This window comes from Stegodyphus dumicola, chromosome 1, assembly GCF_044657685.1.
Source record: "Stegodyphus dumicola isolate Sdum_Otavi_A_Nest chromosome 1, ASM4465768v1".
NCBI lineage: Eukaryota > Metazoa > Arthropoda > Arachnida > Araneae > Eresidae > Stegodyphus > Stegodyphus dumicola.
The window spans coordinates 66,963,743-66,982,580 of NC_140768.1; the positions used below are offsets into that span (position 1 = coordinate 66,963,743).

At 30.8% G+C, this 18,838-nt stretch overlaps 1 protein-coding gene across 1 annotated transcript in view; it reads left to right on the forward strand.

Moving 5' to 3' along the window:
- Positions 1–226: 226 nt before the first annotated feature.
- LOC118189924 (uncharacterized) overlaps positions 227–18,838 on the forward strand; it is a 49,627-nt gene continuing 31,015 nt past the window's right edge. Inside the window, exons 1-5 of the mRNA XM_035360641.2 lie at positions 227–396; positions 1,689–1,783; positions 11,683–11,782; positions 16,492–16,574; positions 16,652–16,725. Of these exons, the coding sequence (XP_035216532.2) occupies positions 292–396; positions 1,689–1,783; positions 11,683–11,782; positions 16,492–16,574; positions 16,652–16,725 (457 nt within the window). The 5' untranslated portion in view covers positions 227–291. The remainder of the gene's footprint in view (positions 397–1,688; positions 1,784–11,682; positions 11,783–16,491; positions 16,575–16,651; positions 16,726–18,838) is intronic.

Consider the following 18,838-nt stretch of genomic DNA (forward strand, 5'->3'; position numbering starts at 1 on the left):
TAATATATTTATTTAATAAAGCTTCCTCGATTCAGTTTTCTGTTTTTTTAAATTTCTTGTTCTACTTTTTCAATGATTTTTCTTTTATATCTCTAATAAGGCTGCAAGAATTATTAATTTATTCAAAAATAAGTAGAAAAAAATATTTCTTCCAGAAAGTATCAAATGTATTAAAAATATGTATTTCAGGCAAAAACGTAACTGTAACATTAACTGAAGTCTGTCATAAACAACGAAACGGCGTGCATTTTGATATGGTCTTATGTAGAACCGAAAACCAAATGAATAATAATGTCTAAAAGTCACAAACAATATGTTTGTCCGCACGAAAATTGTAACAGTGTATTTAAGCGTCGTACGCGGTATGAAAGTCATTTGAGAGTGCACTCTGGCGAAGTATTTAAATTTTTATTACTTCATTATTTCCTTATCCTTTTTATCAGAACCTTGTGATTAATTAACACTAAAATATCTCCTTCATTTGTTATACAAAGTACTTAACCATAGAAAAGAATTTAAAAATATTTTCTTAGCTTTAATTTCTGAGAATTAGGTTTTGAAATGTTCATACAAACTTAAAGCTTCTTTTTAATATCAGATTAAAATTCTCGAATATTTAAAATTTTTATTAGCATCTCATTTAAGACATTCGTCATAGTTAGATGAATTTACAGGTAGTTTGAAAACAATTTTTGGGTATTCTATCATTATAAAACTCTGTAATGTTTATGTTAACGGAATGTTAATCACCATGAATAGAATATTATAATTTTAATTGCTTTATGGAATTTTTTTTTTTTTTGATGTTTCCTTGTCCACCCTTTGACTACTAACAGGACATATATGTCCCACTAAAAATTAAAAAATTACTGCTGGGTTAAAAAGTACTTAGAATCTCCTGAATGTTGGGGATCATCTTCCAATAGTTGGAAAATCAAGATGCCACTGTGCTCATTGTATACAAATGAACATAGAGAAAAGAACAAATATGATTTGCCCAGTGTGTAATGTTGGGTTATGCAAAGAATGCTTTACTCTGTCCCATATGATGTAAATCTATCTCGTATAAGAATCATATATGATAAGGTTTTCAGAATAATAAGTGTGCTTATAGTAATTAGATCGCTACGTGTGTGGGATATATGTATCCCACCATAAACTATGTCCCAGCCCTAGCCGTGAAAACTGATTTTCCAAAAAAATCCCGAATGCTAAATTTATGTTATTTTTGACATATTTTGTTCACCTGGATAGAAAACAGTAAAAAAAACTAATAATAATCATAATTCAAAATCAAAGTGTTAAAAGCGATCACAGTGTTTAATCGCCAGAACTGGCAACCTTAATCGTTCTATTTTTAACTTACAAATTTAAATGTCGCCAAAGGTTTATGCAATGATGTTTTAAGAAAGAAGTGCTTCATTATATAAAAAAATGTTTAATAAAATATATTTGTTGTGACAGAATGTAAATTAGTTAAGGTTTATAACCTAAACTAATTTATGTTCCTTCCAGAGAGAAGGGGGCTAAAAGGAAGAGGGGAAGGGGGCTAAACAAAGGAAATTAACTATTGCTGTAGGTATTAAATGATGTGATAAAATGAATCAGTGAATTTTACATCTCATTTTTTTTTTATCACTTACTTATTTCCTTTTTTCTGTTAACTAATAAACTGCCTTTTCTTAAAGCGACCATTTATTTGCCCATTTGATGAATGTGACAAGAGTTATACAAGGGCTTTTCATTTAAATCGACATATGAAAATTCATGAGAGTAGTTTCAGGTATTTATTATTTTGTTGGATTTAATAAAAAATTGTGATTTATTCTAATCTTTAATTTTTTTTTTTGTGTTATTTTAGCAAGTGTATTGTTTGTATATATCAAGTCTTATGTATTTTTAACATTTCCCCCCTTTTTTATATAAATTCATATAAAAAATTCTGAGTATGGGAACAACTTTTGGTTTAGAAAAATAAAGATGATTAAAATTTGTTTTCGCTTTTTAAAATTTATTTGAAATTAAGTAACTTTTATTCTTTTTGTTTTTCATATGAAATTATTATTATATTCATTACTAGACATTTACAAATTAATTTTATATGTATATGTCTATTATATTAAGCAGTTTAGTAGATTCATAAATAAAGCTGGCTTAGTAATTTGGTTGTCCCATGCAGATGTGTATTTCATTGCCTCCTTTTTATAAGATACAGTTGCCTGCTACTTGCTTATAAAAATATTCATACATAAGTGAAACTGTGCATTCAAACCTGTATATTTCTTGGGCCACCTATATAATTAAAATAATATGAAATTTTTATTTTTAGTTACAATGTTCTTAACAATCGAAAAATAAGAGCATTTATGTCATTTGTTATATGAAATAGTTTTTAGCCCTTTTTTAACTTATAAATTTCTTTTTGCGATAGGGCATTTAGTTTCTATTAGAATAATAGATTCTGCTGAGCTTTCATAATTTTTAGTGTAATGTTAAATGTAGATGAACTTTAATGAGTTATAGAACTTGAAATCAGGTAAAACTGTAGATTATGGGCTAGTTTTTCACAACTGTAATAAGTAGAAAAAGATAAAATTCAAAATTGCCCACAATTTAGCTGTGTACTTAACGACATATAATAGACATCTACTGAAAAATATGGCTAATCTTTGGATTATGGTAACTTGGCGATTTTTTGGCAAAAATTTGCTGACCAACCCTGCTACAGCAACCTGCTAATTTTTGTTTGGACCCCATTTTGTTTTCATGAAGTAAAGGCATTTTTTTTTTTTTTTTCCTCAAAATTTTTTTCCAACAATCTGCTATCCGAATTACGCTTATGCTACAACTTTTATGGAACAAAAGTGCTTAATCATGATGAAAATTAGGTGCGAAATTGGGAGAAAGTGCAGAATCGCAAACTGCTTGCCGCGTTTTTAAGAATTGCACATACACGGTATCCATGTACACATTGACCTATTTTCACTTAAAAAAACATCCCAGAATTGCACAAAAATGGCATTGCGCACACTCTTGACTTTATCCATGTACACTGCTAAAGTCCTAGCTAGTAACCTTTATCGCCTTACCAAAATGTCACCAAACTACCTGTTACCATATTCCAAAGATTAGCGAAAAATATTTCTAATTTTGAATTGTATATAAATCAAATTTATTAATCAATTTAGAAAGTATGGTAAAAATATATTTACAGGTGCCCCTTGGCTAAAATTGGTAATACATGGATACCGAGTTTGTTCAATTCTTTGACTTATTATTTTGGCTTTCACCGCAACACAAAGACAAAATAGCAAGTCAAAGAATTGCATAAACTTGGTATCCATGTGCACATCAACCTATTTTCACTAAAAAAAAAATTAGAGAATTGCACAAACTTGGCACTGCGCACTTCCTTGACTTTGTCCATGTACACATCGATTTATATTTACTTAAAAAGTCAAAGGAGCAGATAATATAATAATAAAAAAATATATATATAATCTCAATAAACTATATTTTAAATCAAACAATGAAATAACATAAAAAGGAAATTCATCTTAGCACTATACAAAGGAAATAGCCACTCACCTTATTTACAAATTTCTCTGTCTTCAGTCAAACAAAATTCCTTAACAGCATCCAAAACCTTCCTAAAATTATCTGAATTAGAATCTGTATATCAGCGTTGCCATAGAAATTCACAAAAATAAGAGTAAAAAATATCATTTGATGTTCGACCATAACACATTTCCTTCCTACAAACAGGACACTTATTATTAAGTAAACCTTCATTTACACACCAGTCAATTCAACAGAAACTTCAAATTAATCTTACGACATTCAACCATTCTACCATCTAAACCACAAAACAAGCAATGTACTTCCTAATCAACACACAGCACAAGCCCTTGCAAATCTTTTCTGATTATTAAAAATTTACCACAATCGCACAAACAATTACGCTATATAGGGTTTCCATAACATTCAACTACCATAAATGTAACAACAACTTCACGATAATACAATGGGTACCCTTCAATGTACTCTAACCGAAAGTATAAACGTAGGAATCAAATCTATAAAAAAGTAATAAATCTTTGTACATCATTTTTTCTCAAATACCTCTTCACACTCATCTCTGTATAAAACATTTTCCAGTCTACAACACTGTGGTCATTCACATTCAACTCGTTCATAATAAACTGATTTGTACATTTTTTACTCATAAATATGTTACTCACAGGTATATGTCTCTTGGAAATTCCAGTTCTTACATTATATTGATCTTGTGCATTGAAGAGCCAAATAAATGTGACCAACATTTGTACAAACTTGTTACATCTGTTTTTACCCTTATCTTGTAAACCAAAGAAATATGCAAAATCCACATTATTTACAACCTTTGGACACTAGCTATGTCACACACATGACCATCAACAAGAAATAAAATAAAGTGATATTTTGAAAGTCCAGTTACATAATCAAAATGGCAACCCTAAATCTTGAAGAAATGGTTTCAGCAAACTGATAACATCACCTGATTTAGAGAGTTTCCACAGCTTGGTGATGCTTTATCATAATCTGCAGTCACTGCTGTCAATTAATTTGTTTTTTATCTTCTCCATTCAGATAAGTATTCAAATTTGATTACTAGAAATGCATAATTGTCATTCTGTTCTGTAATTGTAGTTTTTGATTGTGTTCAATATCTTCATCCTCTGGCAAGATTATCGTATGAAATACTGCAATCAAATGATTTTTAATCATATTGTCTGAATGGAAATCTTAGTTTGTGCTAGCTAGTCGAAGCTGACTGACCACAGCCAACTACATGAAAGTTCGTTTTAGGAGGTGTTGTTTTCATGGCCGGATTTCTTAGAGAAACTTATATGTGGCTTACTTTAAGCATTTTATTTGAAAGGAATATTCTAAAATAGAAGAAAAGAATTCATACAACATTTTTATTGATCCCTGAACTCTACATATAATGCAACTACTGACATTCAATTGTCTTGTTCAAAGGTAGTTCAGCCTTCTGCTGAAATTTTTAATTTGGAACTACTCTGATATGCGCCCTCAAGGCGCCAAATATTTTTGGTGAGAAACTCCACGTTGCCATATTGCTATCTAAATTTTTTGTCTACATTTTGAACTTTAAGCCTAAAATGTCTCCAAAAACACGGTTTTCGCGAATGCAAAAACAACGTTTTGAACACACAATTTAAGCTAAAAATCCGAAACAAAAACAAAAAATTTAGATAGCAAAACCGTGAAGTTTCTAACCAAAATTATTTTACAAGAGTCCATGTACACAGCGATATGTTTTAATTTAAAAAAACATCTACGAATGGCACAATCTAGGCAACGAACGAATTTATGAACTACGCACACCTCTCTTTAATAAATTAACATAACAATAAATTTCAAAGAATACCATGTACACAGAGTTCTGTTTCAACTTTAAAAAACATCCACGAATTGCACAATTCAGATAGTACGCACTAATCAACAAAATAACTAAAATAAATTTCAAACAATTAAAAAAAAACAACAATACAACAAAAAAATAACAATAACGACAGAAATTCATACTAAAAAAAACAATGAACATTACATTCTACAAAATAAGAACAAGAATAAAATAAAATGCACTTACCATTAATGCTTTTTCGAAGAGCAGATATACCAATTTCATACCGCCTTTAACATGCCGCCACGTAATCACTAGTATCGTATTTATATGACAGCCACACACTATACAGAAAATTCATACTATGGTTCACAAATAAATAAAATAACAAATAATCACAAATCCCTACTTCTTTGACGCACAACCACTAAAAATAATCTCCCATACCTTCTTTCCACACCTCCAAATACCCATTGCCCCTCAACAGGATGACCACGACGATATTTCCTTATGCCGAACTTCAATTCAACAACTTTCACCATTAAATCTTTCACCCCTAGCTTCTCAGACACAAAGCATGACGGGAACCAACGAACTCCAGCGAAAGACTTTTCAACGTCAACAGGGTTGCCATACAACACGCAATCGTGCCAAAAACCAGCGCAGAACACATATCGCCACATTTGGTGAAATTAGGGCGTATATCAGAGTTGTACCTTTAATTTTATTTATTCATAATATTTATAAACTTATTTAAAGAATTGCATAGTATTCGCAAAATCATAAAGTACTTAAAATTTTCATCCGTTAAGGGTTCTTTTTTCCTCCTTTTATTCCCAGGTGAAATAAATGATAAAATACCATTTTTGATATAATTAACTGCATTGTATAGTGAAATATCAAATATCACCATGCTATACAGTCAAAAGTCATTAATTCGGACACCCATAATCCGGAATGATCTATAATCCGGACCTCAAAGCTACAAACTTTCTGCGCATGCGTTGCTTTGATGCACGTGCATAGGCGTTTACGCTCGCGCGTAAGACCTTTACGGCTGCAAATATATGTGTGCGCATGCACGTTTAATGTATAATGGATGGTGTAAGAATTATCTAATTCAGTTAATGTTGCAGATTGCGTTGTTCCTTAATCTTCGAATTGGATCCGGCTTATTATTTTTTGCAGATTGTTAGAGCAATTTTATAAAAGTAAGCTTAAACTTTCGATTATGTCAAATAGAATTTCCGATATATATTTACTAATATGTAAAGGATTTACAAAGCGAAAGTATGTTTCAAAATCCAAAATCTGTTTATCAATTTCACGCTGCTCTGCGGCAGGGGGAGAGGGGAAACGCCGTGACGCGTAATGAATTGGAAGTTGATCTGTCAGCACTATCCTTATCTTCACGGCAGATGTTTTTGTTTTATTTGGCTTATAATTCCTTACTAAATGTAGTATTTCATGTCGATGTACTTTATTGTAGCATAATTTCATGTTATGCCCCTTAGAACATGTTCCATATTCCTTCCGAGATGCATCATATCCGTTTAATATGATTTAAAGCAATTATAGGACTTGTACAGCGGAACTTTGTAACTAAACAAGAAATTATGTCTGTTTAATAGAATTAAAGAGAAAGTATTATCACATGAAACGAAGCAACTTAAACAACTTACATTGAAAGAAATGTTTAATAAAGTAAACAAATAAATATTAAGCTTTTTTTTGTAAATTTTGATACCCTTTAGATCATAATTGTTCTTTATTTCATAAATTACGGTTTCGTATTTTTAATTTTGTAATTTCTGCATGTCATCTTACCAGATTTAAACTGATGATCTATAATCCGGAATCGCCGAAGTCCCGACGAGTCCGGATTAACGACTTTTGACTGTACTGATTGCAGTTTGTCCTAATTAAAAACAAAGTAAGACATAAGCAAATTTCAAATTATTTGGAGCAGAGTTTGAGAAGAAAAGAATATTTGAATGCATTACTGCAGAGAACCCAGTAAACATGTATATAAATGCCATCAAAATTGGTGCTAACAGTTTAAAGCTGGCGATCTTACAAATTAATTTGTTCAGAGGTAGCAAGCATTCCTTTTACGTTCTCTTTTGTTCATTTCATTGCTGTTTGTAATTTAACCCATTGTAGTATCATACCAATTGGTCATCTTTGCTCGTGAAATTCTTCACTTATTTATTTTCTCTGATTTTCACATTATCTTTTCTGAATTTTTTAGCAGTGAATAGATGTAATTATTTTTTGTTTAATTAAGGAAGTTGTCAGAGACAGGGATGTGTACAGTGATGCATCTCGGAAGGAATATGGAATATGTTCTAAGGGGCATAACATGAAATTATGCTACAATAAAAATGTATTAAGCATGTTCTGCTACTGTTGGCTCATGCCTTAGGCAAAAATTACTTGATTCACTAAAGTGAACTTTCTCCTAAGTGAGACTTGTTTATTGCTAACTTACATTTTTTCTCAGGGAGAAAGTTACAAAAGTGCTATTTTACTGAGTAGAAATGACAATCAAGGGACTTAATCCAAAACAGTGAACTGATATTCATAATGTAGAAAGCTGATCATTCTACATGGAATCGATTCGAAAAAAATTGGTCATGTTGGCCACATTATAGAAATCTGTAAAATTAATATAAGAAAAAAAAAATATAACATAGTAAGAGTATTTGAAGAAAAATGGAGCATTAAAATGTTTCAGTGAGAGGGAAAAAGATTTCCAACTCGGAAATATATCTGACAAACAACTAACCAGTGGAAACTGATTAAAAAGCACGTGACAGGAGAAACAACTGCTGTAACTGATGAATGGCAGGCATATTTATCCCTAGGCGGGCATGGGTATCATTTAATCATTCCACAAATTTTACTTATTTGTACACATATCCAGTCTATAGAATCTAACTGGTGGTTACTGAAAGCAAATACTATTCGAAAATCTGTTTTGATGTGAAGTTAAAAACATAATGGCCAAGATCTATTCATTGGAATTTTGAATGCACATAAAAATTGTTTCCTGTAGGGTAATATGGCTCTACCAACTTCCTTAATAGTACAAGTTTATGTTTTATTCTTATTTATTATATTCTTTTACTCTTTTATGCTAATTTTTGCTAATGTATACTTAATATCATGCTTTCCATCAAACGTGGATTTAATTGCTCTAAATAGCATGGTTAACCTGCTAATTTTTACATACATAATGTTTTCTTTACTTACATGGTTAAGCTTTTCTGCTAACTCTAGCAGATATAATTTGATTATTCTCCCGCTTTACTGCATGCCTTCATGATATAATTGGAAAACATATCTGGCTAGCAACTAGGAGGTATAGATTTCAAGTTCCAGTGACGGCATTGCAAATTTTTTAAATCTCCTGCTCTGACAACCTGAACAAGCTAAATTTATCTTACATATGGTTAATATTATGTTTAATCGGTTAATTTTCAGCTAAATTTGACTTGCATGTGCTTAATATGTTGTGAACGGATTGTTTCGTGTAGTAAACTTGAATACTTTTCTGTAAATTAGTTCTAAAAAAAAAGGGTACTTGCATGTTATGTTGTCGATCATAAAACTGTCACCAAGCAGTGAGATTTAGTGCCAGTTATGAATAAGCAGGATGTAGCAGCACATTTATAACATGCAGACTTTCATTTGATGTTACCCCAATTAATTTTGATAAACCATCTTTCATTTTTATAAACAAGAATATAAATTAACTGCTATTGCTGTATTTTTCATGCATCGCAGGGGGGGGGGAAGATAAAAATTTGGGACCTGCTTTCTACAGAAAGCTAGCACTGGATTATTTTCAAAGTAATGAGATCCTACATAAAAAAAAATTAAAAAAAAAAGTTCATTAATAGACATGTTATTATATTTTACTTAAAAATGGAAAAACAATGGCCATTCAATGTAAAAAATTGTCTCGTGAAAATATCTGTTTGAAAAGGAATGTGGTTCAAAGGCTGTAGAATCACAGTTGTGACTAGTGTTCAGTTCATTTAAAGCTGGTTGAGAGAAGTAACATTTGTGAAATGGGGTAAAGAAAGTTGGATATGGCTGAAAGATCAGTAATAGATTGGAAAAATTACCTTGTACTAGTAGCATTCTAAAGAGAACTAGCTGCCTGTAAAATAAGAGGGTTAACAAAAATGTAGAAACTGAATGAAACCTTTTTGTAAAAATGAAGCATGTTGAATACTGATTGTTCATTAAATAAAGAGGCATCAGTTCATTAAGAATTCTGCAAGAATGATTGATGCAATTTTTGCAGAATCTCCACCAACTTTCATAGTTCGAGCCAACTTTCATGGTTGACAAGATAATACATAAGTACCTAAAAAAGTTTAGAACTTTGCAAAAATTTATACATGGAGTAAAATTTAAGAGAAAAGTTTATTGGAGGTGTTCAGTTGAATGTACAGGGCAGCTTATTTATTTTAAAAGAAATAACCACAATAGAAAAAATAAAATGCTATTTGTTTCATCAGTAAAAAGGTGATGGAATTTTGGTCTATAATTAATCGAACCTTTTTTGACTTTTTTAGTTTGATGTTATTGAATTTGTTTTCCATAAGTATGTTAATGAATGCACATTGAGTAATACATCTGCTCAGATTGTGTTAGGTAAGCACAAGTTAGTACTGGTAAATTGTACAATGTATGAAAATTGTTATCTTAAATACTAATACAGTCAAAAGTCGTTAATCCGGACTCGTCGGGACTTCGGCGATTGATTATTGAATTTGTTTTCCATAAGTGTGTTAATGAATGCACATTGAGTAATACATCTGCTCAGATTGTGTTAGGTAAGCACAAGTTAGTACTGGTAAATTGTACAATGTATGAAAATTGTTATCTTAAATACTAATACAGTCAAAAGTCGTTAATCCGGACTCGTCGGGACTTCGGCGATTCCGGATTATCGATTTTTCCGGATTATAGATCATCAGTTTAAATCGCATAAGATGGCATGCAGAAATTCTAAAATTAAAAATATGAAACCGTAATTTATGAAACAAAGAACAATTATGATCTAAAGAGTATCAAAATTTACAAAAAAAAAAAAGCTTAATATTTATTTGTTTACTTTATTAAACATTTCTTTCAATGTAAGTTGTTTCGTTTTATGTGATAATACTTTCTCTTTAATTCTATAAACAGACATAATTTTTTGTTCACTTACAAAGTTCCGCTGTTCAAGTCCCGTTAATTGCTGTGCCGAGAATACCGACTAACTTGTCAATTGAAATTTTTTTGTTTTCACTAACCTCTCTGTCACATTCTTCATGTCTTTATCCACTTTTTGTTTGATGGACATCGAAACATACTTTCGTTTTGTACGATCCTTTGGGAGCTCCAGAATCAAAAATTCTATTTGACATAATCGAAAGTTCAAGTTTACTTTTTTAGTATTGCTCTTACAGTCTGCAAAAAATAATAAGCCAGATCCAATTCGAAAATTAAGGAACAACGCATCATCAACATTAACTGAAATAGATAATTAGATAATTTTAGCTTACACCGTCCGTTATACATAAAACACGCACGTGAAAACGTATTCTGCGCTTGCGCACACGCAAATGCGCAGTCGTAAGAGGTCTTACGCGCACGCGTAAACGGCTATGCGCATAGGTCAACGCGGAGCATGCGCAGAAAGTTTTTAGCTTTGAGGTCCGGATTATAGATCATTCCGAATTATGGGTGTCCGAATTAACGACTTTTGACTGTATATTGTCATAATACTTACTTAAAATAACTTCTTCCTTCCCAGAACTGCATATATAATCATATACATTTTATGAACATGCATTTATCATATATATATTTGTATCATATGTGAATATACATGCATATGTATTTATTATGTATGTTCATGTTCATTTTAGGAAAAAATATTTGGTATAATTGAAAATGTAATACATTAAGTCACATTTTATATTTTGCATTTCATTTTGTCTTGTTTTTCTTTTAATTTCAATGTTCTTAGATGAAATTTAATACATTATTATTTTCATATTTTATGCCATAAACCTTTTGATTTTTATATCAAAATAGAAATAATGCATATATTGATTTCATGTTATCCTTGTTAAAGAAATACTGCATCTGCATTAAAATTTTTTGACTATACTGATCATAATAATTATTTCTACGGAGAATACTACTAAAGTTACTTATTTTAAAGAATGAATAAGTACATTATTTCCAGAATTGCTTATTTTTTATAGGTGCTCTGTAGATGGCTGTTTTGAAATTTTAAAATCAAAAGCCACATTGAAAAAACATATAGATCTTATTCATAAAAAGAAAAGGCACAAAATTTTTAAGGTAATTTATATTGATTAGCATTAATTTTCTTAGTAAAATATGAACAATTTAAGCATGACTTCTCAATTTCAAATATTATAAAATTTCAATTTGAATTGTTAATGTATTTAATTTTCATGGGACACTAACTGTACTGTTTGCCTATGGTGCCAAACTGGAGACAGAGCTGATGAAACTTTCTGTGCATTAGGCTAGTATGAGAAATTTTAAGATAACTTCTGGTTCAAAGAGATCTTTGATATGGTAACAGCAAATTTCTTTTACAGGCATAATTTTCCATTCTATGGCAGTGAGCATCTATCCTTTACATGTATGATCACCATACTAAGACTAAGCTGTACCTTTCTTAAGAGGAGACAATTGATGGATGTACAGTACATGTAATCATTTAGCACCAAATGACTAATACACTGCTAGCCATTAAAACTGGAACACCTTGAAGGAAAGCAAATACAAAGTAGATATTTAATACAGTATGGCTTGAAGACAAAATGATGAAATTTGTAAGTAGTCTGAGGGTTTACAGGGGGGTGAAATTAGTAGAAACAGTTGGCAGTTAACATGGCCCTTATGTGGTTAGGCAGGGAGTCGGAGTAGGTTTGGATGACAGAAACGGGCAACTCATTCCATGCTGCTTTAAGTCTATGTCACACTTCATTAACCATATTAGCTGGAGAGGGGTGGTGGGCGAGTCTCTCAACAACCTATGACCAGATGTTTTCAATGGGTGACAGATCTGGAGACTATGCAGGCCAGGGCAGCAATCGAATACCCTGTATATCAAGGAAGGTCAGAACACGACTGCAGCATGTGTTTTTGCATTATCTTGTAGAAAGATGGCGTTTGGCAGGCCTCGAAGATAAGGCACAACCACTGGGCATAAGATTTCAGAAATGTACTGATCTGTGTTCAAATTAGCATTGATCTGAACTATAGATGTGCTTGTCGTGTACCCATTGGCTACCCAAACCATTACACCAAGTTCATGGCCTCTGTCGAATGCAAGCAGACGGCATGCGTCCCTTCGGAGCCTCCAGACACGTATATATGGCCATCAGAATACTGCACACAGAACCAAGACTCGTCTGAAAAAAGACATTGTGTCACTCTTGTATTCAGCTTTGTCATTTGGCACACCAAAGTCACTGTCTCCCTCTGTGCTGCATTGTCAAGGGAAGCCAAAATGATGGTCGCCATGCTGATAGTCCATGCTGTTGCAAATGTCAATGCACCCTACAAGCGGATATTGGGCATGCTGCAAACATGCTATTTCCATGTGTAATGGTCGATCATGCGATTGTACAGTTTTGCAATTTTGACCTCACAGTATGTCTCTCCTCTTCAGCATTAGTCATGGGAAGGATTTGAGATCCTGCATGCTGTTCAGTATGACCTTCAGCAATCCATTAATTCCATACTCCCATGACAGTGCTTGGATGTCAGCGAGTGCGATGGGAGATATTATGGAATAATAATTCACACTCTCAATAGGCAATGATCCTGCCTCTGTCGAATTCCGACACTTGCTGGTAAGCATTTCTTCTTTTGATTCGAGGCATAACACGATATTGAGCAAACTCTGACCGTACAAAGCACTTTCCGAATGAGAAATCCACTACACAACTTTTCTTTTATGCAGTGTTTCAGATGTCCTTTCTCCCTCCTGCAGTCTTAATGTGCTGAAATACTAATCATTTTCATATTCCAACTTCTTTCTTTCATGGCATTTTGACATTTGTCAGATTATTCCTTCCAGATGTTCAAAATTTTAATGGCCAGCATTGTGTTAAACGATTAAGTGTACATATGCTGTGTGATTTTTAATTATAGAGGGTAAAAACAAAGGTTGTTATGTGTTAAAAAATATATGTGAGGTCTGAATAACGGTTTATTTTTATACATTTCATTTTGATAAGTTTTGGGAATCAGATATATATGCTTATAATAATCCTCAAAAATGACATGTTAAAGTTATGAACAATTTTAATCTTTAAAGATTAGGTTAGGTTAATTAAGTGTGGTAAAGCTCGCAAGGAAGGAGATGAAGGCTTTTATGAAGGACATTTTAAGGAAATCTGGCTTATGTTTTCATTTTCCTTGGAAAAAACACAAACATCAACCATGCTGCTTGCCTGAGCTCAAAACTGTGTCAAACTCTCAGTATTCAGTGGCCTTAGCCAGTAGGAGCTACTAGTAGGGGTATAATCTTTAAAGAATTAGAACATGCAGAATGTGCATCTTTACATAGATGGATTTTGCTGAAATCTTTTCCTGCCAAAAATTTCCAAACCAATCACTATAATATCTGAAAACAAGAACTTCTTATTAATTAATGCAGGGTATTGCCGGTAGACATACAGTAATATTTCTGCATAGAAAGCTCTGCCAATCCATATGGCTTGATCTTTTTTTTTTTAATCATATATATATGATATGTACAAATAAATATTTCTCATTACTTAGTGAATTAAAGTTTTTTTTTTTTTTTTTTTAATAAAGCATGTTAGTTTTCTTCATTAATTTTCTTTTTAAATGTTGCTAAATATATCAGCGTTTTTAAGAGATTTTTCCAGAAGACTTTTTTATAAGTAATGAAATGTAATTTCTAAGCAGTGAAACAAATTATTCAAAGTAAACAAAATAATGAATAATTTGAGAAAAGATTTATGATAATGTAGTCAGTGTCTGTTATGAGATAGAATGTGCTAAAGAATTTTTTGTTGTTTTTTTCTTTCATTCATTCTTTTCTTTTTAAAGAAAGATATACTGTGTTCCATCTTGATAGTGTGAGAAAGTACTTTATTATCAACCCATTTTGATTGTAACATTTTTCTAAATATAAGAAACACATATTTTAAGTTAGTTATTTTAATAAATAAGGCACAAAATGGAAAAACACATTTTTTATTGATAATGCTTATTTTAAAAATAAAAACATTATAAGGTATAAGAATAACACATTTAACTGTTGGAATAAGCAACATTGGTGCATATGTCTTTTTACAGAAAATTGTTTACTGCATGCTATCTTAAAATGGAAAAAATCTGATACACATTTTGTCACTATGGAGGATTTTTAGGTACATTTATCTCTATATAAATTCAGATTTTGAAGCACTGCAAATTTTTGATTTTAACTTAGAAAGAATGAAGGGTATTGCAATAAAGAAAATGTTTTTAAGCAATTGGTACTTTTTGTGGTTGGCAGGTTGGTTTGAATAGGATGCAATAAGCCAAATATGGTTTTATATACATTCTGGACTAATTATTTACAAAGTTAAAATACATGAAAACCATATTCACTACATAAATATAACAGAGGACAACTACATTAAAAAATATTACAGCTATTATTATATAGACAAACTAGAAGCAAGTATGAACGTAATAGGTAAATAAAGTAAATATAAAACATCTCATAAATGGGCAAAAGTTATTTCATTAAGGATAAAATCATGAAATTATATAGAACTGAATATCAGTGTAGAAATTTCATAAAATCTGAAGAAATAATTATAAGCTATGTTGAATCTAGCTCTTAAAATAAAAATTTATGTAACAAAAATTAATGTACCCAAAGTAAGTTAAAATTATTATATAATGTGTAAAATCATGAAATTGCATAAATTCTTAATCAGAATGGTAGATATTTTTATACTAATATTTTTAATTATTGGATTAATATGCTTAAAAATGTTAATCAGGGTAAAATGAATTGGAAGTTGATCTGTCAGCACTATCCTTATCTTCAGGGCAGATGTTTTTATTTTATTTGGCTTATAATTCCTTACTAAATGTAGTATTTCATCTCGATGTACTCCGTCTTTGATATGATTTAAATGAAATTGTGCCGCGGCGCGCAATGAATTGGAAGTTGATCTGTCAGCACTATCCTTATCTTCAGGGCAGATGTTTTTATTTTATTTGGCTTATAATTCCTTACTAAATGTAGTATTTCATCTTGATGTACTCTGATATGATTTAAATCAAATTCCTCGTCATTATAATTCGCTTCCGATAGTGAAGAAAGTAACACAGAGGTTATTGAAAACGAAAAAATTTTGATTGAGAAATTAGTCGGTATTCTCGACACAGCAATTATAGGACTTGAACAGCGGAACTTTGTAACTTAACAAGAAATTATGTCTGTTTATAGAATTAAAGAGAAAGTATTATCACATAAAACGAAGCAACTTAAACAACTTACATTGAAAGAAATGTTTAATAAAGTAAACAAATAAATTTTAAGCCATTTTTTTTTGTAAATTTTGATACTCTTTAGATCATAATTGTTCTTTATTTCATAAATTATGATTTTATATTTATTTTATAATTTCTGCATGCTATCGTACCAGATTTAAACTGATGATCTATAATCCGGAATCGCCGAAGTCCCGACGAGTCCGGATTAACGACTTTTGACTGTATTGATCTTAGCCCTTGACACATGTTTATAAAGAATCTGTAAATACTTTGTAGATTTTTAAATGATTAATAAAAGCATAGATGGCAATTCTGGGTTTTTAATTATCATTTCAGGGATGTATAATCGTATTTGATTCATTGAAAAAAATATTTTCAGATGAAATTATAGATCTAGTTTTAATAAATTTTTATAAATAGGTATTCAGTATATTTTGCATTAGTTAAAGAAAAATTGTACTTATACTTTATATTTACTTTTAATTTTACAAAAATTATTTTTATAGTGTTCTTACTGTGATAAAGAATTTAATAAACATAATTGGCTTCAGAAGCATGAATATATCCATACTGGGATGCCGCCATTTCTGTAGGTATAAATAATTTTAAAGATTTTTTCTGTCTTACAATTTAAGCAAGATTTTTATCAATAGTTTTTCTTTTTAGATGTCCTGCAGATAATTGTGAAAGAAGATTTCTTGTGCCAAGTAAACTTAAGAAACATATGAAAATACATGAAGGTGTTTAAAATTTATTATTTATTTCTTAATACATTATCCTTCTTAATACAGATATTTTTTATTATAGATATGATTTTCCAATCTGATAATACATTCTTCTTATTCTGCATATCACCAAAAAATAGACTTTAAAGTGTCATTAATGATAAGCAGTCACTGAAAGAAAAGTAGGATTGTCTGTATATCTCATATAAGCGAATGTTCACTCAACTCATTGCTGGTGATGTGCTTTGCATTACTGATTATAGTAATGTATAACATGATACCTGTGAGTTTCAGAACAACAGAAGAGCATGATGTGGAAAATGTGATCAAATTGTATTACATATTGTGCTATTCCACCAGGCATGCATTGCCTAGTGAATCCCAGGTAAGTGTTGCTAGCAAGAGTGCAAAGTGAACAGAATAGGAATAATGGCATTGACTTTTTGGTTTGGTTTTCAGACATTAGCTTTTGTGCCTTGATATTGATTATTAAGAATCTTGTTTTAAATCAATGAATTTGTTCATATAGCTGTATTTTATACAAATGCCAGAGTCAGTGTTGGACAATTTGATGCGCTCTGCCATATGACAGCAATTTAAGTAGTCCTCATTATTTTCAGTGTGACAGTTCACCCTTTCTAGCGAAAGGTTAGGAAATTAAGTCTATAATGAAATTCAGTCTAATTTAGCTATCTAATTTTTTAATAACATATAAAACATTAAGCATGAATACACTGTTCAGTATTTTAATTTTTCCAGTTTCAGCTTAGTAATATTATGTATGCACTCTGATCTACTGTGTGAAACTATGGCTACTAAATCAAGTGAAACTGAATACAAAGGATAATCTTGAGAGCACAACTTATGTTTTATTAAAGCATTGTCAACCATCTTGTTCTAATTCTTTATTGTCATTTAATTTTCAGAAAAGCCGTACTTTTTACCCGATTTCTAAGTAGAACAGTAATTACTTGTAAAAAGGCAAAGTGTTATTTTTTAAAAACTAATGCATTAAAGCCATTTTTATGTCAGAGCATTTACAATCAAAAGCTAAGGAAAATAAAGAAAACACTGTGGAAACGAATTTTACATACTTTTGTGATTTTTCCAGTTTTTATGTTGAAATTTTATTGATATATAACTGGTTTTTAAACTTTTTGACTTGATTTGTAATATAAAATGTCAATATTTAATTATTATTAGCCCAAAGCGCTATTAGTCTGCAAACAGCATTTTGCGCTGAGTCATTTTTCAGATTGTTGCCACCAAATATTATCATTCTATATTGCATTTAAAGAAATTACGTAAGGAAGAATTTGCATGAACGTATTTATGTTTCTCACATTGTGAAAAATCAATGATCCTAGAGCCATCAAATTTTAAATAACGTAATCCTCCACCCGAATATAAACACCTGGAAGCCTGAATATAAAATTTTGAATTTGTTTTAATGTCTATTTCATACTTTTCAAAACTTTAACGAATGTTTGGTTAACAAACTCAACAATTTCAAAGAGAGCAATGACAACACTGTACGAAAAAAGAAATTATCTCCAGCACGTGAAACTGTCTATTGGAAATTCTAAAGCTATGCTGATTTTAAATATTTTTAGCCCAAAGCGACATTAGCCCAAATGCTTTCAAAATGTAGATGTGTGTGGAAATGAAAAAACACCCTTTTGGACATAACATAAAATCTGAAAGCTTTCAGATTTTTTTTATTATAAATTTTAAATCTATTAATGCCATTGTTGATTGTAATTCTAAGTTTTCATATTTTAAAATTTCAAGTAAAAATTCAGCAGTTTCTCTAGAGTCTTGTATTAGTAGGTTTAAATTTATTAATTCTCTTTTCTTAGATTGTTTACTATTTCAGTATGAATATGGTAAACAAAATGGAATAGGTTAGGTAAGTTGATAAGGCAAAGCAACCTGAGGGATATCTGCCTATATGAAGAGATGCCTTCATTAAACACTTTTGAAAGGAAACTGGCTCCATGGAAAAAACTATGAAAACTCCCAAGAGTCCATCCCATTCATTGGGAATTGAACTGGTTTGAATTGCTACTTTTTTTTTTTTTTTTTTCAAAATTATCTTTCTTCTCTGCCTGGTCTCCTCTGTCTGTCG